Genomic DNA, 11,557 nt, shown 5'->3' with positions numbered 1-11,557 from the left:
CAGTTTATGTCTCAGTTGTTGAATCTTGTTATGTTCATACAAATATTAAGTTAAGTTTGCTAAAAGTAAACACAGTTGACAGTGAGAGGACGTTTCTTTTTTTGCTGAGTTTCGTTCAATTTCTTTTTGCAAGGTAATAAAATGTGGTGTTTTGTGAATATGACAATTGACCAAAAGAATAATGAAATGAATTACATAAAATGGTTTCAACTTATTTCTATCATAGGTAAAGAATCCAAGTAGCACATCTCTCCATAATAGTATAACATCTTCATAAAAGTGTTAAATTATAATCTACTGATGTCTTGCCACAGATTCCTTACATGAGTACAATGCCAAAAAAGATGCAACACTTTGTGAGTGGTCATTACAAAAGGTACAATTTGCATGTATGTATGTATTATTTTTGTACTTCTTCATATAGTGGTTGGCAGGATAATATTTAGGAATCATTTTATAAGAAACTTCTTTAATAAGGATCGGACCCATTTTTTCCCATTTTTGCCTAAAATGACATACCCGATATAACTGCCTGTAGCTCAGGACCTGAAGCAAGGATGTGCATATCCTTGATACCATTTGAAAGGAAACACTTTGACCTTTGTGGAAATGGGAAATTAATGTAAGAGAATATAACACATTAGATCTGGTAAAAGATACAAAGAAACGTGTTTTTTTCTTCTTCCAAACATTCTTTGAAATGCAAGAGAAAAGCCAATGACTTAGGAATCTAGGCACAATTTAGATTTTGGCCACTGGATGGCAGCAGTGTCTGTGCAAAGTTTTAGACTGATTCAACGAACCATTGCATTTCTGTTCAAAATGTTGTATCAAGACTGCCCAAATGTGCCTAATTGATTAATTAATACATTTTCAAGTTCATAACTAGCTAGCTGCCTATCAAGCTGCAGGGTTTTGTGGCTGGGACCGTGGATGTCACTGAGTAGGCTGATACCCGGACGGGCCACTGCATGGTCGTCGCCTGCGAGTTTGCAGATCTCTGCCGTGGCTGCATTCGCTGGCACCTCCATGATGGAGGCTATTTATTGTCGTTGATACAGTGCGATCCATGTGTGCTGTTGGCCAGAGAACCGATCTCTCTCTGCCTGCCTGCTCCCCGCCTGCCCTGGTCTGTCTCTCCCATTCTTGTACAGGTGCCCTCGCCACTTTCTCTCTCTCTCTCGAACAATATGGGAGAAATCGGACTCTTGCGCTTACATGTCAGGACTGTTCTCTTGGTACTTAACCATGTCTCTGGACTTTACACATCTCCTGAAATATGTGGCGTTAAAGACTGGTGACTATGGATTCTCGTTCAAGTGCTGTCTGTAAATCCAGATGTTGTAACCCTCGATCTAGACTTGCCATTATCTTGCTGCTTCTATTGTCTGGAAATGTCCAGACAATCCAGGACCAGACATTCTTACCCCTGCAGAAATAAGTAGTCAGATTGGCCTGAAGTTTTTGCATATAAATGTAAGAAGTCTTCTGCCGAAGCTTGATTTTGTGAATATATGGATAAAAACTGCCGACCCTGATGCTTTCTGAAACCTGGCTTAAAAAATCTGTCACTGACAAAAATATTGGCATAAAGGGTTACAATGTGTTTCGTACAGATCGTAAATCTGAGGATGGTGGTGTTGCTGTATATATAAAAGACAAGTTCTCGGTGGTCATTCTGACTTCTGTTACTAAACTTAAGCAATTTCAATGTCTGTCTTTGAGCCTAAATCTTGGCTTATCTTTAAATATTGTTGTATCTTGTTGTTATAGACCTCCATCTGCTACTGCTGGCTCTCTGGATTGTATTTTCAAATTGTTATCACAGAATGTTAACTCTGAGTTTGTCCTGATGGGTGATCTGAATCAGGACTGGCTAACATCTAGCTCTGATCAACTCAAAATTCTGTGCAATACCTACAATCTCACTCAGATTGTCAACAGTGTAACTAGGTTGAATATAAAATATCCTCTGAAATCCTCTTTGATTGATTTGATCTTAACCAATACTCCTCATCGTTTTAATGCTTCTGGTATTTTAGCAAATTACATAAGTGATCACTGTGCTATTGCCTGTGTGAGAGATGGTAAAATTCCTAAGAAATCCCCACGTATTATTACGAAAAGAAACCGGAAGCGGTTTGATATTCAAGGTTTTTTACATGATGCATCTAGCATTGAATGGAATAGAATGGAATTAGTCCCTGACGTTGAACTAGCCTTTTCTTACTTCCACAACGCATTCCAGGATGTACGTAATAGGCCCCTTTTAAACAATTCAGGATTAAGGGCAGAGAGAACCCTTGGTTTACTAAAGAACTTACAAAAATCATAAGGGAACGAAATGCTATGTGGGCTAAAGCAAGAGGGACTGGTTTGGCAGATGATTGGAAGGCTTTTAAACATCTTCGAAATATGGGTGTGGCTATGATCCGTAAATTGAAAGCAGACCACTACCTGAAATCTACTTCACAAAATGTAAATAATCCATTGGAGTGCAAAAAAAGATACACAGCTTCCCAAACAATTGTTGGTCAAAACACAGATTGTAACTGAGAGAACCTACATTCTGCAAGCCTTGAATCAGCATTTTTTTTAGATGCAGGCAGTTTATTTGAAAAGGTCGAAGGTATAATTGAGCCCCCTATGATTTTACCTGACATACCTGTGCACTCCTTCACCAGGTTCTCCTTTTCATCCTTCTCTGTTTCAGAAGTGCGTAAAACCCTGAAAGAAATTGATTTAAAAAAATCCCCTGGCCCTGATGAACTAGCCCCCCACCTCCTACACCTAGCCGCTGACATCATTGCTCCCCCCCTCTTGAAGCTACAATCCCGCTAATGGGATTGGTTGGACAACAACCAGTGAGATAGCACGGCGCAATATTCAAAACAAAATAATCTCAAAATTAAAATTCAAGTATTATACGGCAATATGTATTTTTAACCTCACGCTTGATGTTAAGGAAATCCCCAAGTTATGGAAATCTGCTTTTGTACTGCCTCTCCTGAAAGGTGGAGATCCTTCGCTACTTGACAACTATCGACCCATATCAAAATTGTCGACGCATATCAAAATACAACAGAATCTGTATGATTTAAAGCTGATTCTAAATTCAGGTAAAACAAAATGCATGGTATTTTCAAATGCCAGACATGTTACAAATCATGTCATTGCTACATTGGCTGGACATACTATAGAGCAAGTTAGTGTACAAATATTTGGGTGTGTGGGTTGATGACAAGCTGAGCTTCACTGTTCATGTGGAGGACTTGATAAGGAAGCTCAAGATGAGAATAGGTTTTTATTACCGGCATAAAGCTTGTTTTTCTTTTGAGGCCAGGAAGGAGCTGGTATGATGTGCATTACTGTCGGTTTTAGATTTTAGTGATGTTATATATATACAGGCCTCAGCCACTACCCTGAGAGCACTTGATTCAGTGTATCATGCAGCCCTCAGGTTCATTACAAATCAGAAACGTCTAACACATCATTGTGATCTCTACAGCGCTGTTGCCTGGTCGTCATTGACCTTGCGTAGGCTTAAACACCGGTATACACTGATTTATAAGGCCATATTGGGTAAAATGCCATTTTATCTCTGTTCTTTTTTAGTCAGGTCAGTAAATAAATATCAATTACGGTCCCATTCTGATTTGCTTCTAACAGTACCAAAAATTAGAACAGGTCATGGTAGAAATAGTTTTAGTTACTTAGCGCTGTGGTCCTGAAACTCTCTCCTGAACATTTTTAAAACGTGATGATCTAGTTTCGTTGGTGGAGTTTAAACACTTGATCGATGTGTATATCACAGAAGAGTGGAATTGTCTTCAGTTGCTGTTTTTTAGTCAAGACTTTTGTGTTTTTTAACGTAATATGTAATTGTTGTACTGTATGTGTGTCTATAGTTCTGTTTAATGTTGTGTTAGTGTATGTAAGTTGTTTTGTCTGAAACTTTGTTCCCCCTGCTGCTATTGGACCAGGTCTCTCTTGGAAAAGAGATGTTATCTCAATGAGAAAAGCGAGTATAAATAAAGGTAAAATAAAATAAAAACTGTGAACTCTCCTCAAACAAGGGGGGGGTGGGGCACACACCGATCCTTTAGATTCATTTTGTTAATAAGTAGGTATGTCTGTGGCAACATCCAAACTCTTTTCCAACAGACATTATCAATAAAACCCATTCCAAAAGGCATGACATAAGGTACAGATACAACATCCTGTTGAAACAAGGCTCGTATAGATCTATTGATGTTGAATGGACTAAAAGAAAAACAGATCTTTCCTACTGATGAGTCAACAGGGTTAATGGTAGGTATGTTCTGAGGGTCAGGTTTTGACACATTCCTGAATAATAAAGCACCTGAGGGAATGGCATCTAATACAATTGCAAAATCTTTAGGTGTTACAGGGATCTTGTAAAGTGAAAAGAATTCCTTATAATTCAGTAAAATACCCTCTGTATTTACAAGTTGGCTCATCAATAGGATCTTTTTCCAATCAAATTTTATTAGTCACATGCGCCGAATTCAACAGGTGAAATGCTTACTTACGAGCCCCTAATCAACAGTGCAGTTTCAAAAAATACGGATAAGAATAAGAGATAACAAGTAATTAAAGAGCTGCAGTAAAAAATAACAATATATACAGGGAGGTGCTGGTACAGAGTCAATGTGTGGGGGCAGTATGTACATGTAGGTAGAGTTATTAAAGTGACTATGCATAGGAGGCAATGCAAATAGTCCAGGTAGCCATTTGACTAGATGTTCAGGAGTCTTATGGCTTGGGGGTAGAAGCTGTTTAGAAGCCTCTTGGACCTAGACTTGGCGCTCCGGGAAAGCTTGCCGTGCGGTAGCAGAGAGAACAGTCTATGACTAGGGTGGCTGGAGTCTTTGACAATTTTTAAGGCCTTCCTCTGACACTGCCTAGTATAGAGGTCCTGGATGGCAGGAAGCTTGGCCCCAGTGATGTACTGAGCAGGAATCAGGAGGAATTATGGTCAGATTTGCCAAATGGAGGGCGAGGGAGAGCTTTGTATGCGTCTCTGTGTGTGGAATATAAGTGGTCCAGAGTTCTTTTCCCTCTGGTTGCACATTTAACATGCTGATAGAAATTTGGTTAAATTGATTTAAGTTTCCCTGCATTAAAGTCCCCGGCCACTAGGAGCGCCGCCTCTGGGTAAGTGTTTTCTTGTTTGCTTATGGCGGAATACAGCTCATTCAATGCTATCTTAGTTCCAGCCTCTGACTGTGGTGGTATGCAAACAGCTACAAAGAATACAGATGAAAGCTCTCGGTAGGTAGTGTGGTGTACAGCTTATCATGAGAAACTCTACCTCAGGTGAGCAATAGCTCGAGACTTCTTTAGATATCGTGCACCAGCTGTTGTTTACAAAAATACATAGACCGCAGACCCTTGTCTTACCAGACGCCACTGTTCTATCATGCCGGTAAATCATATAACCAGTATGTTGATGTTGTCATTGTTCAGCCACGACTCCGTGAAGCATAAGATATTACAGTTTTGATTGTCCCGTTGGTAGTTTAATTTTAAGTGTAACTCGTCGATTTTATTGTCCAAAGATAGCAAATGTGCAATCAGAATTGAGGGAAGTGAGGGTTTATTCGATTGCCTTCGACTTCTCAGCAGGCAGCCCGCTCTCCGGCCTCTCTTTCTCCGCCTCCACTTCACGCAGATCACGGGGCTCGGGCCTGTCCCGAGGGAGCCGCATATCCTCCGCCTTGAGCTCGTCAGAGTCGTGAAAGAAGAAAAAGGATTCGGCTAGTCCATTGTGAGTAATCGCAGTCCTGATGTCGAGAAGTTATTTTCGGTCATAAGAGACGGTAGCGGCAACATTATGTACAAAATGAGTAAAAAAACATGTTACAAACAACGTAGATAAACGGAAAAAAACAATCTGTTGGGGGCACGTAAAACGTCTGCCTTCTGCTTCGGTGCCATTTTGGAACCAATATTCTAAAAACAAAGACGTTTTTTTATACAATATGTCCCGATTATTCCATATATAATATCTGTGTTGAGAAAAATTCTGCTTATAAATTAAGGACCATGACAAGAATACCTGCCGATGAAAAGCAGAGTTTCACTGGAACTTTGTCAATATTATATTTGCAAACCAACATGAAGTTAAGGCCACCAAAAGTAGAGAAGACATGATGAGGAATAGAATTCCACATAGAAGTGGGTCTTCTTAGGAATTGTTTTATCCAATTGATCTTAAAAGTATTAAGGTAGTAAATGTAACAGTGTAGGTTCCGTCCCTCTCTTCGCCCCAACCCGGGCTCGAACCAGGGACCCTTCCACATCAACAACTGACACCCACGAAGCATCGTTACCCATTGCGCCACAAAAGCCCTTGTAACGCAAGGGGAAACCCTACTTCAAGTCTCAGAGCGAGTGACGTCACTGATTGAAATGCTATTAGCGCGCACCACCGCTAACTAACTAGCCATTTCACATCGGTTACATTTAGGACTCTTCCTTTTAAAGATAAGCCCCTCTGTAGCCATTGATTTAGCTTCTTCTGGGTTTTTTTAATAAGAGGGTTAACATTTAGTAAGCCTCTAGACTTCTGATCCTTGGTAATGGTTATGCCTAAATACGTCAGTTCTTCTTTCACTGGAATATCATCATTTGAGGGTGTCACACAATCTTTGACAGCCATGAGTTCACATTTATTAATGTTAAGATATAGACCATACGCTTTGGAAAAGGATTCTATCACATTGATTGATATGGGAATCTGACGAGCATCTTTCAGAAAAAGTGTAGTATCGTCAGCCAGCTGGCTTATAATAATGTATTTACCAGCTATGGAAATACCTCGTGCGGGACTATTATTTAAAGAATTTGTAAGAAGTTGGGTGATTCATAAAAATAGATACTGTGAGATAGGATAACCTTGCCTAATTCCTCTCTTTAACTCTGTTGATGATCAGTTACTTGAGAAGGAGACCAAGTCAGGACGCTGGACCGGGTGGATTCAATTATAGTAAGGCATTTTATTATGAGACAAAGATATTTGGCAAGGCGTGCACGGACTCCTTCGTTTAGCTCATAGGGAACTAGCGGAAGAGAGCCCCGAAATATGGTGTGCATCCAATTTATACAATGAAATAACAGTGTGCTGACGTAGGTTGAGTCTAGTAGGTCCGCTCTCCTGACTGGTCGATGAGTGGAGGGACGGTCCATTCTCCAGGTGGTGTCGACTTCCCATTGGCCCTTGGCAGTGTCCTTTGTCCTCGGAGTCCAACACCCCTAAGTTTGTGCGTGTGCGTGTGCGTGTGTGTGTGTTGAGAGTGTGTGTGTGTGTTGAGTGTGTGTGTGTGTGTGTGTGTGTGTGTGTTGAGTGTGTGTGTTGAGTGTGTGTGTTGTGTGTGTGTGTTGTGTGTGTGTGTGTGTGTATTTCTGGTCATTCGTGTCTGGTTGGTTGCGATATTCATGGAATGTTGTTTTTGACACCAGTGGTCAGTTCGTGTGGCGCTTTCATGTCTTGACATTTTTGTGTGAGTGCTTAAGTCAGCCATCTGTCTCTGGGTGTGGTCGTGATTGGTATCAGTTGCTTGCTCAATATGTCTCTGGAGTTTTGTTGTGTGCTGTTGTGAAGCATGTTGTGCAAATGCCCTCCTTATATATCATTAGGTAAAACGTTAGATTATCTTTATTACACCTCAAATCTAGGTGAGGTGCCATGTTTCCGTTTGGTAGAGCTGTTTCCATTCGTATAGAGTCAACAACCTTACAGGAAGGAAATGGAAGAGGAACGGATGCTCGACTGTGTATTTAACCACACCGACTTGGAAGGTGGTTTCAGTGGCGGTTCTAGACCATTTCAACTGGGGGGCACAACCTCTTCCAGGTCGTAATAGGCCTACTTGGTTATTATGTCCTAATTTGGTTATTATGCGCTAAAAGAGAAAGGATTTCCTTATTACTAAAGTAAATTCTAAAACTGCAGGCATTTCAACGGTGGCGCCCACAGCAACAGGGAGCCAGAGAGACACGCAGTTAAACAAATCCCCTGCTTTAATCTTGAGCTATAACTGCGGCTTTATTCTCAACATTTTGACTTGATTCTCAAAAGTACATTTCGAGTATATTCTCGAAATATGCCACTTTATTCACGAAATGTAATTTTGACTTTATTGTCGAAATATTGCCACTTTATTGTTGAAATATTGCCACTTTTTTAAAGTACATCGCTTCACTTGGCCTTATACCTATTTAAGCGATCACCCAACAATCCCGTCTTCTGTGATAAACGCTCCCTGCACGACATTATTGATAAGTGATGCTGTCCAATCGACGGACACCAGTCGTAGAAATCCATCCAATGGTAATTCTAAGAGGGCGGGATCCTCTACCCCGACATGACAACATTGTCGGTGTTGTAATGAATTATTGTTAACCCAATACAACACACATTTATTTAGTTTAGATTTTCCCAATCGTTATTTTGGCCTTAGTCGTTTTGCCTGCCAGTTGAAAAGAAGCGTGGTCATTTAGGGAAATACGATGAGTTTAATTTTGTCTCAATGAATACACATAAGGGCGTGATGTTGGCAAGGGGTGGTTTCATTTCGCTCGTGCGCTGTTAAACGGGGTTTCTTGTAAATGCTTGCGATGGATTTGCATTCTGCAGATTGATTGGTTCCGACTAGGCTAGATATAAAACAAGACAATCACCTGTGAGCTAAACAGTCGTTTTAGGTGTTCTGGTAAGTAGGCTAAAATGTCTTGAAACTGTTGCTCAATAAATGTTTTCTTAGGTGTAAATTTATCGTAGAAGTGATTCATTAGGGCATATAGCTGATGAGCAAGTTTAAAGGTAGTTGATACATTTTGGATGGTGGACAGTTGTTTTTTTCCACAAGCTATTATTCTAAAGGGATTGTTGAATATTGCAGTGTTATTCATGGGTTTGTTATTCATAGATTAAATTGAGTATTATTATAGGCTATATTTGTATGATTGTATTGTCCATTTAACTAGTCTGCATCTGTCTGTCTGTGTCGACCCTCTCTTCAATATGGTGCATCTTGTTCTCTCAGTGATGGGGCGGGGTCCCGGACATAACCATGAAGACCACGTCCTCAGGACGAACACTATGGTTTGTCTCCCCAGCTTCCTGCATGGTGGGACTTCCAGCCTGGTGTCCACTCTCACCACCTTCCCCATCTACAAGATCGTGTTCCGCCAGCAGCTTCACAGCACCGTAGTCAGCCAGGCGATAGGCCAACTCAGGAAGGAGGGTTTCCTGAAGCTCTACAGGGGGGTGGTGCCCCCTCTACTGATGAAAACCCTGAACGGGACGCTACTTTTCGGGATACATGACACTTTCCTCCACTGTCTCTCCATCACCAACCCCTGCGGTGTCATCCCTCTCTCCGCGTTACCAGCTGTGGCCGGGCTCGGCACAGGCATGGTGGAGGCCTTGGTGTTCACGCCATTTGAGCGTGTGCAGAATGTGTTGCAGAACGGGGGCAACGACCGCAGCCTGCCCACCCTGAGGAGTGTGCTGGCCCGGCTGAGGGCAGAGAGGCTGGGGTCGGGGTACTACAGAGCCTTCATCCCCATACTGGCCCGTAACTCCCTGGGAAGCTGCATCTACTTCGGTCTGAAGGACCCCGTCAGTGCTGCTCTGAGGGAGAAGGGGCTTCCTCCTATGGCCTCATCCTTCCTGTCAGGAATGGTAATCAGCTCCATGGCGATCAACCTGCCCCTGTATCCTCTGTCTGTGCTGGTGGTCAACATGCAGGCTGGGGTGATGGGTGAGGCAGCGGGGGTGAGGGGGAGCTGGAAGGCACTGTGGGAAGGTCAGCTGAAGAGGAGCGTCCCCCTGCTGTACCGCGGAGGTTTCCTGGTTATCCTCAGGAGCTGTATCAGCTGGGGAATCACTACAGCCCTCTACGACCGACACTCCGCACACTGAAACACAACACCTCATTGCTCCATTCCAGACAAGGTCTGCATCACAAATTGCACCATATTCCCTTTGCAGTGCACTACTTTTAGGGCCTTGGTGAAAAGGGAATAGGGTGCAATTTGGGAAGCACACAGGAAGAACTGCATAGGGTGTATGTATGTCAATAGTCTGAAGTGGTTTCCTTTCTCGTCTCTTTCTCGCTCTCTTTCTCTTTCTTTCTCACTCTTGCTTTTTCTCTTTCTCTCTCTATTTCTCTCTCTCGGTCTCTCTCTCTCTTTTCCTTCATCTGCCTGGTGTGAAACCTGAGTGGTGGGTGTGTGTGGTATGCACCATATTGCGCACATCCGCTAGAAATTATGAGCAGATAAGTCAAGATCAAAGGAGCAAAGGAGAGGTGAAGGAGAGAAGAGCAGGAGAGGAGACCACTTTTGACTATTGAAACGGTACCCTTGGTGATGACCGCTGATGTCTTATGGATCTGTTCTGTTCAGGAATGCAGCATGTTCTCAAGGATGGTCCAGCACCTGCAGTTGGGCACCACTTTATTAGTCAGGCCATGCAAAACTTTTAACTTGACAGATTTCTATTTTGTTTTTGAGGACCGTTAAACATTTAATTACATTTGTATGGCCTCAGTCATCAAAACTCTCTGGTATCAGGTTGTTATGACCCAAAGATTACTGTGCAATGACGTTTAATGGTTCTATTTCTCTCAGGTGCCTCACTGTTTCCTATTTTTTTAAGTCCTGAATGTATCAAAGCCGAGGAGATCCATTTATGTTCAAGGTGCTCTGTCAAGGTTCGTCAACATGGATTTTAATATTTCAATGAACAACTGCATGTGAATCAAATAAGATATGTATCACTCAGTATAGGCCTACCCTTCTATTGTGTTATACCATTACCAACTTCCGTTTCTCACAAAATGGACTATAAGTGTATCTATTCTATTTTACTCTGAGAGGAATACTTGAATGATAATGTTTTGACCTCAGATACCATATACCAGACTGTATTACCATACAATGTTGATCCATAAAGCTGCATTATGAAATGTACTGAACAAAAACAGAAACGCAACATGCAACAATTTCAACGATTTTACCGAGTTACAGTTCATATAAAGAAATCAGTCAATAGAAATAAATAAATGAGGCCCTAATTTCACATGACTGGGCAGGGATGCAGCCATGGAGGGCATAGGTCCACCCACTGGGGAGCCAGGCCCAGCCAGTCATAAGGAATTTTCCTCCACAAAAGGGCTTTATTACAGACATAAATACTCCTGTCTGCGGTTGTGAGGCCGGTAGACGTACTGCCAAATTCTCTAAAACGATGTTGGAGGTGGCTTATGGTAGAGCAATTAACATTAAATTCTCTGGAAACAGTTCTGGTGGACATTCCTGCAGTAAGCATGCAAATTACACGCTCCCTCAACTCGAGACAAAACTGCACATTTTAGAGCAATCTTTCATTTTCTTCAGCACAAGGTGCACCTGTGTAATGATCATGCTGTTTAATCAGCTTCTTGATATGCCACACCTGTCAGGTGGATGGATCATCTTGGCAAAGGAGAAATGCTCACTAACAGGGATCTTAACAAATTTGTGC

The 11,557-nt window shown here is 41.9% G+C and overlaps 1 protein-coding gene across 1 annotated transcript; it reads left to right on the top strand.

The window, feature by feature from the left end:
- Window positions 1-8,598: 8,598 nt before the first annotated feature.
- LOC115167905 (solute carrier family 25 member 53) lies at window positions 8,599-10,816 on the top strand. Its single transcript, XM_029722645.1, has 2 exons — window positions 8,599-8,738; window positions 9,072-10,816. The coding sequence occupies exon 2, from the start codon at window positions 9,074-9,076 to the stop codon at window positions 9,950-9,952; it is 879 nt and encodes a 292-aa protein (XP_029578505.1). The 5' UTR covers window positions 8,599-8,738; window positions 9,072-9,073; the 3' UTR covers window positions 9,953-10,816.
- The last annotated feature ends 741 nt before the right edge of the window (window positions 10,817-11,557 follow it).

The sequence above is a fragment of the Salmo trutta genome, chromosome 3 (genome assembly GCF_901001165.1).
Source record: "Salmo trutta chromosome 3, fSalTru1.1, whole genome shotgun sequence".
NCBI classification, from domain to species: domain Eukaryota; kingdom Metazoa; phylum Chordata; class Actinopteri; order Salmoniformes; family Salmonidae; genus Salmo; species Salmo trutta.
Note: the sequence above shows the minus strand (reverse complement) of the source record. Positions and strands in the feature narration are given on the sequence as shown.